Below are 20952 nucleotides of genomic sequence, written 5' to 3' on the forward strand. Positions count from 1 at the left end.
CTTTTAAAAATGGAAACTGAAATAACCAGAGAGCATCAGCTGCGGCAATCTCGCTCTGTTAAGCTAGGCAGAAGTGAGCAGTCTTTGTCGATAGATCTCTATTTTAGTATTTTGTCGAAAGCGCTTTTTTTTCACGAATTTATATATTACGAATTTATTTGACGATTTTTGATTTATATCACGAATTATACTATAGCACATTTCTAATAGGTTTAACGAATTACATGTCATTTATTTGAATTCAAATTTATTTTAATGACTTAGTATTTGCTAAAAAGATGTAATTCTTTTTAAAAAAAAGTTTTTATATGGATTTGAATGATTGTTTTGAATTCTTAGAATTTTGTGCATTTGCAATGTACCTAAGTTAGTAGCGAGCGAAGCAAACCATATAAGATTGCGTAGCAATTTTCGGGGGTTGGCGAGCGTTAGCGATCAGGGGGCGCAGCCCACTAGTTATTTAGTAAAAAGTAACTAAAATAAAAATTTTCTTTGTTGATCTGAGTAGGAATTGACTCTTTATATTACTTGTTTATTATTCAAGACTAATTGAATTATTTCCTGGCGATGAAAAATCTTCAGACAAGAATCATTGCGACAACTTTATGTGAAAGACAATCGATAGTTATTACAAAGAGTTTTTCTAGCGTTAACCGTTAGTAACAGTGTGAATTGCAGAGAATGTATATACCTAAGAAGGGCTATATACCTGCTATAATCATTCTGGCAAAACATTTGTCAGATCCAATAGAGTTGGAGACGACGCAAGCGTATTCCCCTTCATCATTCTCCCACACTTCCGTGAACGTCAACTTGAATTCTCCATCTTTTCCCTCAGACAACAGGAGACGACCACCCGGATGGATTTCACGACCATTCTTGAACCTGTGACAAAACGCCTTTTCTCAATTCACATATTACATAGCAAATATACAAAAAATTAAAAGATATAATCTATTCATCAGCTCACACGATCATATACGCAAAAAGGAGTGCTTTCTAATATTGTACCAATAGAACCAACGCAAAATATATCGATAAAATAGTGTGAGGAGCACTCGAAAAAACTGTAACAAAATAGAACGCATGAAGTAAAAAAAATAGATCACACAAATAACAGAAAATAAAATGCAAAGGGGAAAAAAAAGACGAAAAACGTATAAAGCGAAGTAACAAATTCAAATGAGCTTACGGAATCTTTCAAGAATGATTTAAAATATTTTCGTAATAAGATTGTCAGATTACAAAATATGAAAACAGAAGTCCTAATGGAGGAAAAAGTATAATTAGAGGGATTTTGTTTTATGACATATTCTAACTGCAGAATGCGCCATAAAACAAAATCCCTAAATAAAACTTATTAATTTTCTGCATTTTTATCTTTTTTTCTTCCTTTTACCCTTTTTGTTTTTATTCTTATATATATATATATTAAACAATAATAAATGGCACTTATATGCTTTCATATTTTGTATTGTATACAAATATGAAAATTAATTATATGGCAAATATTTGGTAAGAAAAGTAATAAATTATATCGTTTGGTAACTCCATTCCATATCGTAAATATTCTGTCGTATGCTTGCTTTGCTAAATTTTAATGAGAAATTTTTTTTTTCTTCTCTCAAATAAGTGATTTTATATACATCACAGAAATTTCGGAAGTTTTTTGAGCATTATCCTTAGACTTGGTACTAAATTTCGCAGAATAAAACAGTTAAAATATTTATTTTTTTAATCAAAATATCGAAAATTTTGTTAAAAATAATCGTCTAGAATCCCTCTCAAGCACTATACAAGATTATTTAGCAACGATCGATGTTCAAAATGGTATTTGAAAAATGAAACTATAATATTGATTAAAGAGAGAGAATTACCATCTAGCTGTTGGAACGGGATTTCCAATGGCTTCACAGTCAAACACGACGTGTTTGTTAATAGGAACACTTTTGTTGAATAATTTTCTCACAAACTCTGGTTTCTGTCCACCTGTCAATTGAAACAAAAATTCACTTCTGCAACTACTTTTCGGTGGAATAATATTCAACTAACAAATAAAACTGAATATACTTAATGTGTTTCTTTTTATTGTTTTATGAATAACACAACCTCAGAATCAATTTAAATGCACTGAATTCACAGGTCTGAAGCAACATCTAGTTCTGAATTAGATGTTTCGAAAGTTGACATTGAATAATGGTTTTCGAAAAGGAATTGATGGTGAGAACAGTTATTAGAGAAACAGAACTCACACATTTAGTTATTTTGATTCGAAAAATTTGGTGAGAAATACTTATGCATATCCTTTTCCATTATAATTTAATATACTTTTTTGAGTGAAGGGCCACTTGCACAGCATGTAGATGAACGATGGGCAGCACGCCTATTGAGTCATATTAGCGGCAAATAGGATCATTTTTATCCAAACATAAGTGATCTAAGCACCAACTATTTCTGTCAGTAAACTTAATAACTTATTTGTAGAAAATTAAATACTTGTAATTATTTAAATTTACGTAAAACTAAAGAAACTGATACATTTTTTTTATAAAAACCATTTTTATTTTTCACGAAAATTAATATATATATATATATATACAAGGTCTGGCTATTAATTTCCAGGACTCATGGAATAACTCAGAAGAAAAAAAAGTTAAACACATAGCCATTTAATATTATTCGAAGTAATCCCCATCAGCCGTAATACACGTCTGTGCTCGGCTGTACAAATTTCGGAAAGAAGTTTTAGAGTCCACTTTTGGAATGCTCTTTATTAGTGACGTTACAGTTTTCGTGAAGGCTTCGACATCCTGAAATCTTGTTCCCTTCAGTGAATTTTTCTGCTTAAGAAACAGGAAAAAGTGTGTGCTAGGTCTGGCGGGTATGGTGGATGCTGCGACTCAACGACACCATGCTGAGCTGAGAATCGCCACACAGCAAACGCAATGTGTGGACGCGAACTTTTTCAATTGTTTCCGGCTTGCGTGCGAACTGCGGCCGAACTGTGTGCGGATCATCCTCCACGCTTTCGCGTTCGAAAGCGTTTAAACCATTCAAAAGTTCTTGAGCGAGATAATGCTTCCTTGCCGTAAACTTGTTTTAACAATTCGTAGGTTTCTGCAGCTGTCTTGCACAATTTGAAGCAAAATTTAATGTTAATTCTTTGCTCCATTTCACTTCGACAACAGGAATTTAAGAGCTCCGTTTTAATGCGCCGTTCCACGAGAACCACTCACTTCAGAATGGCGCCGATTGCACTGAACATGCGCTAGAAAACACTCTTCAATATGCAATCATTAGCGCCATCTTCCGGCTTTTCTTTCTCCTACAGTTACGTCAGTCCTGGAAATTAATAGCCGGACCTTATATATATATATATATATATATATATATATATATATATATATATATATATATATATATATATATATATATATATATATATATATATATATATATATATATATATATATATATATATATATATATATATATATATATATATATATATATATATATATATATATATATATATATATATATATATATATATATATATTATGAATGGGGATATAAATTCTCTCCAAAATGAAGCCTACAGAATGAAAGTGAAAAAAAACTCGCATTTTATAGCGTAAAATAAATTTGAATTAAATATATTTTAATAAAAGAAAATTTATAATGTTTAAGCAAAAACCAAATTAAAATACATTTTTATTGCATTCAGAAATCAACAGTGCAATTTAGGTTGAAAAAGTAATGCGTTAAATGTGTTGTTGTTGTAAAGTAAAGGAAGACTATACCTGCAAGTTCGCATACTTTAATGGGATTGGTGCATGCACTGGGTTCACTCTTTCCAGCTGCGTTGATGGCAAATACTCTGAATTCATATTCAGCGTTCTCCATCAGATTCATCACAGTATAGTGACATTCAGCACATGGGAAATCATTGGCCTTGAACCAAAACGTGCTCCCTGCTTCTCTCCTCTCAACAATGTAACCTGAAAACAATTCAGATGGGATAGTGGAATTACCAGCAAGAGAAGTATGTATGGCAGCAAGTAAATTTGGTTGGTGGAGCAGTTTGGAGAAAAATAATTTTAGTATATTAGGTGAAAAATTGTGCTTGTAAAATTACGTTTTTTAGCATATAAATTTAACACTCTAGGAAAGAATGAAACTTAGTATATATCTGTAGTGTCCAAAAGCAGACAAAATCGACTGCACTGGGAAAGAAGAACTAATGTGTAAAGAAATGTGTTTAAAATTAATTTTTAATACTTTTTATATTAATTACAGTTGTGTAATATGTTATTAGTAAATATTAACACTAAAAAAATTGTATGTTGCACAAAAATCTCAAAATTTTAAGAAATTGTATCATTATATACATCGTTGTTTTTCTAATTGAAATTAGAAAACAGTCAAAATGACTTCCTTGGGCAATCTGGTGTTAATAGGACTAAAATTCATTTTTAAATACAAAAGATGTAACAGAAACAAAGCAAAGAACTATTTAAATAAATAAATAAAAGATCATATTTAAATGTGCCTCTTAAATAATTAGATACAAGGTCAAGAATATTTGAAAGATAAATCCTCGTTTAAATAATACCATCATCAGGGCTAGAATATGACAACCTAAGAAAAATTGCCAAATAATAGACCTTAAAATAAAAGTAACGTCACTCAAATTTCCAAAGAAATGTTTTTATTGACTTCATTGAAAATGAACTAATTGTTTAAAAAAACATGTAGCTTATGAATAAAATAAAATATAATAAATACTTCAAGATAAGTAAGAATCATTAGTTACACTATTCTAGAAGTTTCGCATTGTATTATTTTTAAAAGTTTTTTGTGATATTCTATTCTATTGTCGAAAAGCAAATTCTTTTTTTCATGAAACACCAACTCTTGCCATTGGAGTAGATAAATTGCTTCAAAGTGCGAAAACCGAATATTTTGATTGTCATACTGTAATTCAGTGATAATTCTCATTTCAATTTCTTGTTACCTAAATTACCGAAATCAAAATGACTGAAATTTGGCTAATTTACTTTTCTGAATGGAAAATAAATCTCTGGCAATTATGATTAGAGAAATATTTATTTAGTAAACTTATTTATGCTTAAAAGTTTTTTCAATTGTTTTACAATATTTAAATTTAAAGATTTTAGAGAAAATTGTAGCAGCATTGGGAGTAATTTATAATGAGAAAATATTGATCCAAAAGCTCTTAAAATAAAAAATAAAAATATCATTCAAATTCAAAAGAGGGGGAAATTATGAAAAAGCATTTACAGCTATGGTTCTACATCACCGAATTTCGAAGTATCTGGCAAAACAACCGAAGGCTAAATATATTAATCCTTATCAACATAGCCAGACTCTCTTAACCTGATCTACCATGATGTTCTGTTTGTAGGAGCAAACTAATTGCGATTAATGCGTACTCTCCTATGAAAGATATTTTAATTTCTGCTGAGGGGAAACATCAGTTTTTGGTTAAATGCATACTGAACAGTGTCACTTAGCTATACCCAATATATATTTCGTACATTTATCTAAGCGTTGTTGTAGTTCAATTACGTCGCACTGGAGCTGCACAATGGGCTATTGGCGACGGTCTGGGAAACATCCCGGAGGATGATCCGAAGACATGTCATCACAATTTTGATCCTCTGCGGAGGGGATGGCACCCCCGCTTCGGTAGCTCGACGACCTGCGCGCGAAGTCGAGCACTTTACGATAGAACAGTTTAACGAGGACCCATACCGCACACCCTCGATCCCTACTCAGACTGATCCCTACGCAGACGGTCACCCACCCGCAAACTGACCGCAACCAGTGATGCTTGACTTCGGGATCTGCTGGGAACCGTGTCTTAACGATCAGTCCACTGCGGGACCATTTACCTAAGCGACTATGTGATTGTCAGCATTCACCGGTGGATTGATTGAATGCAGAGTTAAAAGAGGATATGCTGCGCCAAACAGTACGTTAATGCAGCTTAAAATGCATACTGCAATTTTATTTTCATAAAATACATAAAGGTAACAAAACCGTCGAGACGAATGTATTTAAAAGTGAGTATAAATTCCAATAAAAGGCATATAAAATACATGAAATAGGTAAAAAGGTGCATGGATAAGAGCGGATAAAATCAGATAAAACCAGCTACATAAAATACTGGCAGAAACGCGAAAATGTTACATATTGAAAAAGGTAATACGATGTTGGTTAAAAGAGGGAGAAATATGTGTTCTCCGAAGATGGGGTGATTCGAGTGTGGCCGTCGACGCAACCAGATTTTGTATTAAGTTTATTCTGAAGATCCCAATGCTGTTGCAGAAAGGGATGCGGTAAACAGCCGAATCTTGTCAAGGCAGATCGTGCTGCTGAATCCATTTCAGTCATTTACAGTAACAAGACAGATTAGATTTATATAGGAAGCGACTATCGATGTTTCATGTTTTTCTTTTTAAAAAGTCTTTAAGTTAATTTCCTTTTCTCGTTTAATAAAAGGATGATTCCAGAAGATGATTTACCTGTAATTTTACTTCCACCATCAGAACGAGGCTTTTCCCATCGAAGCTCAATATAACTTCGACCCACTTTTCCAACCATCACATCTTCTGGAGGAGATGGGGGATCTGGAATTAGTTTGAAACTCTTTATTTTCGATCATTATAATACTTTCATTTTATTGAAAATGACCTATAGCTATATTTCACGATGGTAATAAAAATAAAATTTAAAGTTAAATTTTCCACTCTATTCAAATGAAAACATAATTTTAAAACTCTATAAATGTAGTTTTTGTGATACAATTTCATAATGTGAATAATGCATTATAATTGTGAAATTACAATTGGCAAGACTTTTGCAAAATACTTCTCAAAAACTAAGATTATTAAGTAAGATTATTAAGATTAAGATTATTAAGATTAGATAACAGTTGTAACTATATAAGGCAATTAAACTATAATAAGATTCTAAGATTAAGATTCTAAGATTAAGATTCTAAGATTAAGATTCTAAGATTAAGATTCTAAGATTAAGATTCTAAGATTAAGATTCTAAGATTAAGATTCTAAGATTAAGATTATAAGATTAAGATTATAAGATTAAGATTATAAGATTAAGATTATAAAATTAAGATTATAAGATTAAGATTATAAGATTAAGATTATAAGATTAAGATTATAAGATTAAGATTATAAGATTAAGATTATAAGATTAAGATTATAAGATTAAGATTATAAAATTAAGATTATAAGATTAAGATTATAAGATTAAGATTATAAGATTAAGATTATAAGATTAAGATTATAAGATTAAGATTATAAGATTAGAGAAGAGTTTTAGATTATTTGATATATTAATAAGATTAATAATAAGATTATCTGATAGATTAATAAGATTAATAATAAGATTATTTGTAATCTTTTTATTAGATTGTAATCTTACAATAAGAATAAGATTATTAAAATTATAAAATTAAGATTAAAAGATTAGAGAAGAGTTTTAGATTATTTGATATATTAATAAGATTAATAATAAGATTATCTGATAGATTAATAAGATTAATAATAAGATTATTTGTAATCTTTTTATTAGATTGTAATCTTACAGTAAGAATAAGATTATTAAACTATTAACTTAAAAGATGAGTATAAGGTTATTAAACTGTTACTACAAGATGAGAGAAATTCGTTTTCATTGCCTGTCAGCATTAGGTGTACACAGTCAATGAACGGATATCTTTGATTTTTATTTTATTTTATAACCGTCGTTGAACAGCCGACCCAATTTCATGGATTTACGACTACTTACGTTCTTCTCCGTAGCCTTGTAATTTTGAACCAATCCAGAAGACAAGGAAACTCCTGGATCAGTACCCCCAGAGGTTTGGATTTGTTGTGGGAACATGGAGGACTTTGAGACTCGACAGATTTAACGTGCATCAGTCACCATTTACTACACGGGGAGTCTTCGGCCGGCGAGGATCGAACCCACGACCTCTTGGACATGAGCCCAGCATCCTACCGACCAGGCTATACCGGCCTTTGGATATCTTTGATTGAAAATGGTGGAATGACAATTAAATAAATTGTTTCTTACTGAATTTCTTTTTGAGTCTTAAAGTAGCGGTGGGTTGACTCGCTTCGCCCAGTCCAGCTGCGTTCTTCGCTTTCACCCGGAATTGATAATCGTGGTTCTCACTCAAGTTGGGAACTGTAACAACAACAACAACATTTTAGTTATCATGATTTGATGAACACATAAAATCAAAAAAAAAGAATGCTGTGTGTGTGAGTACCTGTGAAGTGTGTTTCTTTCACCAGATACTCATTCCCCACTTTCCACCTTCCATCGGCCATGTCACAGTACTCAACCTGGTATCCCTGGATTCTGGAACCTCCATCCTGTACTGGTGCATCCCAAGACAGGCTCACACTCACACCATCATAGTCTGTAATCGACGGACAGGAGGGTGGACCGGGGGGATCTGGAATGGAATTGTCTTCTTTAAACTCACCTTAAATATAGACTTATTTAATTTTTTATTTTATATCCCTCGTTGAATTGGGTTTACGACTACCCCTGTTGAACCTTCTCATTCTGAACCCAATCCAGAAGACAAGGGAACTCCTGGATCTAGTAGTGTGAGAAATTTACCTTCGTCGAGCACTTTTCAATGTAACTAACCCGCATTTGCGTTACATAGAGAGGAAAACCACGGAAACCATCCGCCAACCCCTGAGGATATTTTACTTGTGGTCGATGCGCGTATTCGTATCTACCCACCATCGCTGGGAGGCAAACGTTCTATCCCCTGTGCCACCACACCTTATGGGTTATAAACTTCGAATTATCCAGTATAATTTTATTACCTTGCGCACATCCAGATTCGGTAACTACTGAATCAAACTTGATTCTGTACTGTGAGTACGCGCCCTTCATCCTCTAATCACGCTTCTATTTTCCTATTTTGTAATCAGGCAAACTTGTCATGAAATCATTTCAAAAAAATTTTTTTTTTTAAAAATGCCTGTAAGTATAAAAACAGTGATCAAATAAAAAGATATCACTCTGATATCGAACCTGTTTCACCTCATTGTGAAGTGTATTTCCTGAGCCATCATTTCTCACTATATACTATTGAATGAATGAAGATTTTGATAAGAAGGATGGTCCACCTTTTCAGTTTTTAATAGGTAGATATTTGAGATGCAATAGGCAAAAATTTATTAGTTGTGGTTAAATTGCAGAAGAACCAAACAATTAAGACAATGTAAGATTTGGATGTTCGCGTTTTAATTCTCTTTTTGTCGTTTTTGTCTTATATCTCTCCAACAGGGAAGAAGACTTCTCAATAAATATTTTATTATACTTTATAGAAGATTTTAACACAAAAAGCATAACATTTTACATCCTCTTAGAAGACATGATTGGTATGGATAAAATGTAAACAAAATGGGTTGAAAAACCCACGAGAAATACTGATAAGAAAGTACAACTTACTCACATTTTTATATCATTAGAGTCATACAATTAATATGTTTTTTCAAATTGCGGGTATTGTTAGTATACGAGCTTGTATATCAAGTTGTTTAAAAAGTGCCTAAATTAAAATATTAAACATTTCTAAGGCAATATTCATTCCATAAAATATCTTTGGGTTAACTAGTTTCATAAACGGAAGTAAGAATTATTTTTGAAACTAATTTTCGTGATGTAAAAAAAATTAAAAAAAAAAAAATGGACAGAAAGGAATACAATTCTGACTGTATTTTTTAAACTGAAGTTATCAACTTATATTTTCAGAGGCGAAAATTCTAAGCATAAAGTTTCGGTTACTGAGAGTTTGTGTCTTTTAACTTATAAGTAGCATAGGAACACTTTTTAATCTTGATGGTAGTGACTTCTCAGTTAGCGACATGTCATTGTACGATACTCTCTTTCAAGATTTTTTCCTATTGAATTGGATCCCGATAATATTTATACAAAATGTTAAAATAATATAAAAATGTTGCTTGGTTTCGTATGCCTGTTTAGGCAGAGGGGTGCGATTGTTCTTGTTTTCCAGTGGCGCCATCTATGGCCAAGAATTCGCTTTCTGCCACACCCATTCGTCGCACCCGTTTATAGGGCGGACCCATTCATACATCCATTTATTCACAGATCGTAGTTTTGACCTGAACCAGTGAACGATCGATCTCCAATCCAGTACCCCCAGAGGTTTTAATTTGTTATGGGAACATGGAGGACTCGACAGATTTACGTGTATCAGTCACCATTTGACCACACGGAGAGTCTTCGGCCGACGGGGTTCGAACCCACGAATTCTCTTCATCCGTGAAAATAATAGTTGCAACAAAATCAGTTTTCTTCTGGAGAAACGACTAGGATAATCCCTTTGAGTCAGTCAATGAACTCGTTGAACATGTTGTGGTGGATTGCGATACCTTGTCTAGCCACCGCTCCTGTACTTGGCTGATCAGCCACCATTCCGTCCGTCCGTGAACGGGTTGAAAGAAAGGATCCCATCTCACTCAACTGTCGGTGCAAGCGCTGAAATGTTTTACGCCTGGGCAACCGTCTGTAGGGTTCTCCGTACAGCCTCTGAAGCTATTTCGATTTGCAGCTCCATAAACAAATTGCATATCGGCTTTGTCCTTATTAACAACATCTTCAGATACTACCACGATTGACAATGCACTCCTCGAATCAACAGCTTTTACGTATGAATGGTGACGAGCTCTTCTTCCTCCCAGAACATGCAAATAATAACTCGCAACAGGAATGGAGCTTTCATGTTTGCGTGAAACAACTTTCCAAATGTGCCAGCTCTTTTGCGTTTTGTTTTCGACCATGCATTCTTTGATAAAAAATTGTTTGCTTGGGTGTGTACTATCACTTCCTAAAATTTTGTCCATCTTATATGAATCACCATATATATATATATATATATATATATATATATATATATATATATATATATATATATATATACACAAGCACAGAGAATCTGTCGCGTCAAACAGTTTGAACTTGACATTTGAAACTATGATTTGAAACGATTGTTCACTCATTGTTAAAAATGTTTTCTAAGGACATTTAATTCCATGCATTTTAGATAGACAACTGTGGCCAGAGTAAGTTAATTTTCGAAACTTTTAAAATGTTTGAGTACCATTTGTTTTAAATGTGTCAGAAGTAAAATAAGTAAAGTGAGAAGTAGAGTGTTACCAAATGAGAATTTAGCCGTGAGGAGACGGTCTGTGTCGAGTGGAGCACCGACGCCATATTTGTTTTCAGCTCTTACTCTGAAGTGGTACTTTTTCTTGTGTTCCAGTCCAATCACTTCATAGTGACATCCACGAACGTAACTGCTCAGCTTCGTCCACACCTTCAATATAGATCGATATCTATCATCAACGTCTTATACGATAATTTGTAATTAAGCATTTAAGTATAAATTGTAATTAAGTATTAATAAGTTTAAGTGACGCCACTTCAACAAGGACAGCAAGGTTTTACAAACATCTCAAATTTGAATCACGTGATCCCTATTAGATAAAGTAAAAAACTAAAAAAAATTTCGTTTTCATATTTATAACAAAGGGTAATGAGCGGAAAATTGACAGAAAAATGGTAAATAACCAGGTCTTACCAAAATAGAAGACCCCGAGTCTTTAAAGAGACGAATAGAAAATCCTATATTTTGAAATTATCGGGGTCATTTAGATAATTGAATAACTTGTCAAAATAACATGTTCTCACGAATTATCACCCTATTTTGGTGCAATATTAGCCTTTTTTAGTGGTATTAAACCACCAAGAAGAGCAGATGTTTGTCCTTCCATTCAAGAATTACTAATGAATTTAGAATGAAAATCTAAAAGCAGTAGTAAGTTCTCACAAAACACTTTGAACCTCTTCTCAACGTCCTTTTTTTAACGCAAACGTCTGTTTTTAAAATTAAAATAAACCTTTTTTTTTAATTCTTTAACATACGTACCATATCGGTATTTTATTGTAAATCCCTGCAGACCAATGCTTAACTTTTAACTAATTTACAATTCGATTTTATTTGACATTTTAAATTTTTTTTTTATTTTTATTGAAGTAGAATTTTACGTACAAAATAAAAACGTTTGTTGTATCACTTTTGTGTTTGCAAGAATCAACTAAATACTATAATTTTAAATATTATACTACAAATTTCTTTTTATAAGAAAGGGAAAAAATAGTGAGTCAGCGGCAACTGTCTGGCAACAGACATTTTAAACTAGGTCAAATATTTCAACAATCAGATAAAATTTTTAGGAGAAAAAAGAATAAGTTTCAATACCTTAAGGTAAAAACTTAAATCACCTTTAAAAATAATTTTTTTGGGGGGGGATGAGTTGGATTAAATCATGTTTTTATGTGATATTGTACCCCATTTTTATATGGAAATCGATAGAAATAATGTTTTAGGAACTGACGTAAAAATTTCTAGTTGTTTCAAATTATTATTGTATCATAATGTCTATCATAAAGTGTATTACTAATGCGTATCATAATTGCATCATAATGCGATGAAATGACTCAGTTGTGTGCTGATTTTTGTCTATTACTAAATTTGATCGTAATGACATATCAAACAAAGTTTTCATTGACATCTGATGTCTATAAAACATAGAGATATAGGCAGTATCATTTGCATTTAAAGCATTAATGTGTCAGAAATATCTTTAAAATACATCTAAAATCATAACTTTTTCATAGAATTCTTATCTCAAACGATTTTTCTAACGACACAGATAAGGATAAACATATTGGGTTTTAAATCAATGCCTTTAATCATCCACCCTCAAATGCAGATGGACAATGTGTATACTTTAGTCCTTTATCGCTCTTACTTTTAATAAAATATGTCTGCTTTGCGTGATTTGCTCTGCTGTCTCCTAACAAGGTTCAACGCTACATTATAATTCGAAAAACATGCTTTATTTCATGAATAATGATTTACTTTTAAATAGAGTGAACTTTTCAACGGGTTATTTAAAAAATCCAAAACTATTGCATCATTATGTTTATGATGAAAGAAAAATATTGAAATGAACTGTTTTGGTTTGAATTTAGAAAAGGGAAGAAAATAATCATCAAACTTGTTAAATGTTTTCAGTATTTGGGAAATTCTCACGAAATATGATAATTCACAGTCCCTTGCTCCAAGATCTAATACTATAGTGCTAAAATAACTTTAAAAAAAATAATTGCTGTTGTTGGCATTTCAAAATGACTTTGCACTTGCATTGACTGTTTTGTACAGTTAAAAAATTTAATTGAATTTCAAAATGTCATGTTTCTGGTATGTCACAAACAATATTTCCAATAATAACTAGCTTCAAAACTTCCCATAAATTTTTCAATATCTAATTTTTTTTATCTCAACCGTTGTAAGCATTTCTAGAATATACGCAGAGCGTATTATTTACTAAAACTTAGTTTGAAATGATTTTGCCTGTCCATAATTCGTTTGTCACATGAAAATCTGTCATTTTCCTGGCTACTTTTACTTAGTGATTTATAACCAAAATAGATATAGAGTCAGCAATCAATATCTTATGTTAATGGATTGATTATATACCCTCATATCTTAACATGTCTTGTTGCATGAATAAAGAACCAATTTTCTGGTTCAAAATCTATTTCAAAAAATTTTTCAAAGTGAGTAGGTTTTTATGTTGTCATTTTCCTGTCTTCTTGAAATCCTTAATAACATAAACTACATGGATTTATCTGAGTTATTTCAAGAAATCCTGTTGTTTTCTGTGGAATGTAAACGTCTTAGGCCAAAATGTTAAATTAAAATGCTAATATATTAATGTTAATATAAAATGGCAAATGTGTCATTGTCATTATCCTGGCTGTCATTTTCCTGGTTTATGAATGCCAGGACATAGACGAGTTACCAGAAAACTTTTTAAACAGTATATTATAAAGAGGGAAAGGAAATATTAACCAAGTTTATGCATGATTGTAATAGGCTTGAATGTAATCAAAGTTATTTATTTATTTAATGATTGATTATTATACACAATTTTATTCTGCACATTTCAGCACCAAAAATTTTTTTGATTCTTTCTACAGTGGATAAAAAGAATTAATTTAAGCAATTTATGGTTCATCTAACATAAAGGCTTAAGTTGAATTACTTACTATTGACTGTTTTTTAAACTTCTAAGCTAATATGTAATTTTCCTGACATTCAAGATTTGGTGAATTTCTATTTTATTTTTTTTCTCGAACAAATGTCAATAAACTACACTGCTGTCTATAAGACATTAATAAATGCAACTAAGGAAGTATACGAAAAAAATTAGATTATTTTGAGAACTTTAAATTTGAAGAAAGTTTTTGGTCCGTATTGTCATGTTTCCAAAGAATCGCCCATATAACAGCAAGCAAAGTATTGCCTTCACTCTAAATGTTTTGGAGTGCTTTCCTGGATTAATATATTAATAATTTCTTTAATAACTTTTTTAATACAAAACAAAATATTAAAAACTTTCTTCCTGCAAATTGCAGAGATTCACCAGGAATACACTTACTTGAGAGTTTGCCTCTTGTCTCTCGACCACGTAGTTGGTGATGGAACTACCTCCATCATCCTTGGGTGGTCTCCACGATAACGAGCAAGTCTCGGGTGTCACATCAGATGCTTCCAGTGGTCCTTCTGGTGGTCCTGGTTTATCTAAAATTGAGGATGCAATTGATACTGTAACACAGTGCGTAGCCAATTCTTCAAGTACACTTTAGCATCTTTTAAGTACCCTTTTTAAGCACTATATACATTAATAAAATGCAAAATTATTTTCAAAGACTTTACATAAAAATAACTAGTTTCTGATAAAGAACTCATATTAGCCATCATAAAATGAGGAAATGAAGCCAGCAGGATGTACTCACCCACTACAAGAACTCTACAGGATGCATTATCGGTGCCGTGTTGATTCTTTAGAGTCAACGTATAAGAGCCAGAATCATCTCTCTTTGCTTTTTTATTGATGAGGACTGTAAAAGCGACATTGATCTCACTATAAACTCGATCCGTTTTCACTAATGCTTTACCATTCTGAAAAGTTCAAAACACGATTAAAGATCCCATTTTAATTATCAAAATTCTACGTGACCCTTTTTAAACAAATTAATTTACTCGATGTTTTTTTTAGCAAATGTAGATACATAAAAATGAGTATTTAAAAAATAATGCCTGTATATTACTGGGAGTACAAATAAGTTTCCGCCATTTTCCATCAAAAATTAGCAGTTTATTGTGAAAACTATTATCTTTAATTCAAAGTATTTTCCATCACGAGACACTACTTTTTCTCCATCTTTCTGAGAGCATTTGGAAAAACTCTTCCTCTTTCCATAGATCGACCCATTCCTTCCAATAATTTCTATAAATTTTCTACTCACAAAGACCATGTGTTATAGACCGCAACAGGTGATAATCTGAAAGGGCATGGTCAGGCGAATAAGGAAGGTGGGGTAGAACTTTCCATCGAAGTGTTTTCAAAATCAATTTTCACGCAAAATCGACGTTCAATGTCTCTTTGCTTCAGTTAATATGGAACCGAACTTCCTTCTTTTTGGACAATTTTAAGCGATATGAGATTGCTCGCTGAGTTTTTTATAATGCAAGTTCTTGCGTTTGCACGAACCTTGTTCCAATTCCTTGTCCTCATACAATTTCTGCCTTTCATTCCACGCCACCTTTTTGATCTTCTGAAACTCTTCACGACAACTTCTTTCACTTAAGCATTCTATGTTTCTCCAAGCAATCGATGCTCCTCAACTGCAGATTTCTTTAAATTAAGGGAGTAAATCAAAAATGACTTTTATTTGGCACGAAAACAATTGGTTAATACTAATACGGAATCACAAATACTTTAAGGTTATGTTGTTACTAAATGAACAAACTTACTGCAAGACGTTTAACAGATTTCTACATGGCAATGACATCTTGTGACGAACGACGGCACCCAATGCCATTTTAATACGTCAGGTGCAACTAAACTGCTCAGCCTCCTATATTAACTATAATTTAACCAACAGTTCATTGAAAATAATTTTAATTTAACTAGTTGTGTGAACATTGTATTATATGCAATACGATGCGCAGCTTATCTAATATACAGTTTTAAAATTACTTTCAAGTAAAAATCGAACAGTTTAATGTCCTTCTTAATCCACTCTGTTACCATAATTATTGTAATCTTCCGTTTAAATGTCAAAAAATGGCTATTTTTAAGTAAGGTAGCCATTTAAAAATGGTCGTTACATTTATTGTATTCTGAGAAAATAAAGTTTTAACAATATAAAAGGATGTTGCATTACCTTTCCTTTCTGTTACTAGCATTATTATTTTAAATGTATCGTTCAATTGACTTTATAAAACACTTTTCACCTGGCCAAGTAAATTTCGCTCTCATGGCCGTTAAATATAGATAGTTCATAAAATGTTTTGATTCACAAGTTAATTGTTCAAAGCAGGGGCCTGTCCAGTCATTTTGTGAAAGGTCCTGTTTTTGTAAAATTCTGAAAAAACTACTTATAATTTGTGAATATAAAATAAGCGTTAAGTCACATTCTTTCAACCAGGGTCCTGCTTTTGTGAATGCGTGCAAATAGGGTCCTGTTATTGCAAAAATTGCTAAAAACTTTTAAGAATTTTTTAAATTGTAAATAGATACAAGATTCTGCTCAACGATGGTTGCTACAAAAATAGAGATGCAACATACAAATATTTGGTATATAGCTTATACTTCTCAACACAGAATATTCGTTTCGAACGAATAACCAAATCATTCGCATTTTTAATCATTTCAAATGACATATTTTAAATAACACAACTTAGTAATGTATCACTTTTAATGTGTTACGCATTAAGTCAATTTAAACAATTCTTAAATTTATAATATTTTACTTAAAAAATATTGCCAGAAATTAAATTTTATTTGCATACAATTCTATTCATTCATTTCTTGCATAAATGGATCTATTATTTATTTGCAAAAAAATCATCATTAAATATCAATAAGAATGTGCACACGATGTTTGTAAAAGTAGAAATATTTTCTTAGAATACTAAATTTGAAATTTAAACTAAGGGAAACTTTGAAAACTTAGTTCGTTTCGAACAGTCTTTCTCTTCCCCCCCCCCCGAGAAGGGTTTACTCGATTAACAAAACAATAATGAAAATAAACGAATTTGTGAAGGGTCCGATTAAAAGACAAATTATTTTGTGATGGGTCCGTTTTTATGAAAAGATATTTTGTGAAGGGTCCGTTAACGGACCCAAATTTCTTCTAAACAGACTATTGCAAAGTATGACAATAAAGCCTATTCTGAAAAAAAAAACCAATCCACTATATTTTGAAATTTAGATGTACTTACAATAGTCCAGGTGGCTGTGGGTACTGGGAATGCGTTGAAAGGCACTCTCAATGTAAATTCTTCGTCTGCTTGAACTGTCATGTCTCGTAAGCTGAATCCAGCACTTATTTTAGGCGAGCCTGTCAGGGAGTTAAAAATAATAAGTATAACACATTCATAGTATACAGACATTATTATAGTATAGAGAGTCTCTTACAGGGAGGTGGTCTAGCGAAGATTCCATCGGATCCAGAACTGAAGGGACCTTGTCCGGCAGCATTGAGGGCACACACCCTAAACATGTACTCCTGGTTCTCTTTCAGTCCGGTGACACGGAAAGTTTGTTCTGTAATGGTAGTTTGACAGGCGGCCACCCACCTCTCCTTCCCCTTCTCTTGTTTCTCCAAGACATATCCAATGATGGCACTTCCACCATCATCTCTCGGTTTCTGCCAGCTCAGTGTGATGGAATCAACAGATGTATCCACAGACTGAGGTACACCCGGGGCACCAGGGGGGTCTGAAATTCACAAGAATTAAATTCCTTTTTATAATCCTTCTTTCAATCCTTCCCTCACTACATGCACTATCCTATATCAGAATCCATGATTTCAATTTGGAACGTTTTGTTCTTATTCAGGGTGAGTAGCCAGATTTACCAACAAAAAATAAGCACCTTTAAAGTACTTTCTTAAGCATTAAAAAAAAATTTTTTTAATCACTTTCTAAAAAAAAAACATCACAATTAGGCACAGGGGTGCATGACCGTCCAATGAGGTGACAGGTTCAACCCCCAGCGATGCTAGTCGAATTTCCCACACCACGCTCACCAACCGCAGTGCTGACGTAAAATATCCTTGGGCAGACGGATCATGTATTAGGATATGTGCAGTCATAAAACTTATTTTTTTTTCTATCGTTTAAAGTATTTATTTCGCAAAAACATTAAATCAATAAAAGTCATAAACATTTTCAAAAACTTCGCATAATCATGAATGGTATAACTAGTTCCTGATAAATAGTGCAGAGAAAATTTTAACATCACGAATTTTTTTGTAATGTAGAACGACCCTCGTGATATGACAAAGAAAAAATAAATCTCTTTTGACAAGATAGAAAAATAAGTACTTTTTACAAACCCCGAATGAAAAAAGCACCTTTAAGAGCTTTTAAAAATCATAAATTAAAAATAAGCACCTTTTTTAAAAAAGCTGCGCATCCTATTATTCTTAAACGATTGAACGGCGGTTGAAGTCTGTTATAATTTCGAAATTACGCTTTCTATTTGGAGTATTATTTTTATTTGTTTCCGGATATTTCATCAGCTGCACGCATTCATTCGGGAGAATCGAACAAGTGAATGAGTTAGCGGACTTAGTTAGATATTTTTCCGGAGTAGGAAATGGATGGAATGTTTGCCGTTTCACGCGGGAGTTAGTGTCAGTATTTGCAAGATGTTTTTTTTTTTTAGTTTAACCGCGTCCCTCACCAATATCTTTGAAGGAAAAAAAATACAAAAAATCGATATATTTTTTTTATTTTATAAATAAATACAAAGAACTAAAATAAAACAGAATACATACGTTTTAATTTGAAATTTCAATTTTTTTAATGCGCAAAAATCGTTTAATTTTCCATTAGTTTATTTCCCTGAGTTATCCTCGAGCAAGTTAAATATGAGTCCTTGTATGATAGTTTTTAAAATAAGGGACAACACATTCTATGTAAATTCAGCAACCATCGCATAAAAACACCCACAATCCAACTGCAAAACTTTTAATCACAAAATTGTGATAAAAGACGCCAGAGTTTTTCTCGATGTATTTGCAATGCCCACATTAACTCGGGATTATCAAGGAAGCAGTTTTTTCAAGTGGTTTTATGACAGTCCATTCAGATGATAAAATACATTTCTGCTTCGTTCATTTTTGTGTGAATTCTTAAATGAAATTTGGCTTAACGGTAAAAATAGTTTGGTCCAGTACGTGCTCGCAAAGCTCTTTTCTTTCACCCATCCTGAGCCGTCGAAGCTTCATCTTTAACCCTCTGACGGCTCTGGACGTAGAAAAGTCGTACTTTTTAAGTTCTTTTCATTCGTTGTGGAACAGCCGACCTCATTTTGGGTTTATGACTACTCTTGTTCAACTCCGGAGCCTTGTCATTTTGAACGAATCCAGAAGACAAGGAAACTCCTGGATCAGTACCCTCAGAGATTTGATTTTTTTATGGGAACATGGAAGACTTAGCAACTCGACAAATTTAATGTGCATCAGTCACCATTTACTACACGGGGAGTCTTCGGCCGGCGGGGATCGAACCCACGACCTCTTGGACATGGGCCCAGTACCCTACCTACCAGGCCATCCCGGCCTGATGTAGACGCACAGCAAAACTGATTTTTACTGGTTATTAGATAGAGTGTACAGGAGAGAGCCATTCTTCCCAATTTGCTAAATCACCAGTGGGTCGAGAAAAACTGTTTTTAATAACTTCGATCCGTTCCTATTTCGCTTCATTTTAAATCATGCATATCAGTTGGTTCTGAAAACAGAAGAGTTAAATAACTTACCAAAGGGTAATTTAGCGAGGATGGGTTCTCGTGTCTTTCCTGGTTCGCTGGTTCCATGTTGATTTTCAGCCATCACCTGGAAATCGTACTGTTTTCCGATCACCAAGTTTCGGACACGGCAGGCTGTCGCAGTCACGAAACTGGACACCCTGACCCACGTGAGAGTGCCGACCTCCTTCCTCTCGACCACGTAATTAGTGATTTCAGCACCTCCATTGTCCTTCGGTGGATTCCAGCATAGAGTGAGAGATTCACCTTCGATCTCCTCCGCGTGAACATTCTCGGGTGACGTTGGTTTATCTATTGAAACGATTCATCACTTTATCATGAAAACTCTATTTTAAATTAAATACAGTATTATGTGAATCCACAAAATTCATTAAAATTTCTCATTATTAATCTATCGAAACAACGTGATGACTACATCAGTCATTTAAGTATAAAGAAGAAACGTTATTATGGATTTGCATTGACTCATCATGGGTGGAGTAAAAGAAAATGAGAAGAAGTATTAAAATCAAAATAATTTCGCAATAGCTTTAACAAAGCAATAATAATATACTTATGCGCACCGGCTAGGTGGCTGAGCGGTGCCAGACTGTGAAGCCAGTGGCCGCGGGTTCGAATGCCACTCAGGGCATGGATGTTTTCCTCTCTTGTGTGTGTTGTTCCCTGTTGTGTGAATGTGGTCCTAGGAACGGGTATGTGCGGCAGTGTGTAATGTGGCTAGCCTCCGTGACTCAGGTGCCCACTGGGTTAAATGAGCAACACTTTCAGCATCTCAGCCGAGGTGAAGAAGCTAAGTGACTGCCGTTAAAAAATATTTTCATGCTCTGCGAATTATTTCTTTAGAAAAAAAAGAGCTTTGTTTCATGAATGAATAATGACATTTTCTACTTTCCGCTTAGGAATCACAACACGAATTGTCAAGCAAAGACAA

General features: G+C 33.0%; 1 protein-coding gene across 9 annotated transcripts in view; it reads right to left on the reverse strand.

The window, feature by feature from the left end:
• LOC107453633 (twitchin) overlaps positions 1-20952 on the reverse strand; it is a 264438-nt gene that overhangs the window by 61035 nt on the left and 182451 nt on the right. For all 9 annotated transcript variants that reach the window (XM_087158572.1, XM_087158571.1, XM_087158570.1 and 6 more), the window contains 12 exons: positions 20013-20312; positions 17661-17963; positions 17465-17583; positions 14971-15136; positions 14613-14755; positions 11260-11419; positions 8327-8515; positions 8128-8241; positions 6552-6656; positions 3804-4001; positions 1878-1989; positions 710-885 (listed from right to left, as the gene is read on the reverse strand). In XM_087158572.1, coding sequence (XP_087014698.1) covers positions 710-885; positions 1878-1989; positions 3804-4001; positions 6552-6656; positions 8128-8241; positions 8327-8515; positions 11260-11419; positions 14613-14755; positions 14971-15136; positions 17465-17583; positions 17661-17963; positions 20013-20312 — 2085 coding nt within the window. The remainder of the gene's footprint in view (positions 1-709; positions 886-1877; positions 1990-3803; positions 4002-6551; positions 6657-8127; positions 8242-8326; positions 8516-11259; positions 11420-14612; positions 14756-14970; positions 15137-17464; positions 17584-17660; positions 17964-20012; positions 20313-20952) is intronic.

The sequence above is a fragment of the Parasteatoda tepidariorum genome, chromosome 3 (genome assembly GCF_982258835.1).
Source record: "Parasteatoda tepidariorum strain Cologne lab strain chromosome 3, Ptep-v5.0, whole genome shotgun sequence".
Lineage (NCBI taxonomy): Eukaryota > Metazoa > Arthropoda > Arachnida > Araneae > Theridiidae > Parasteatoda > Parasteatoda tepidariorum.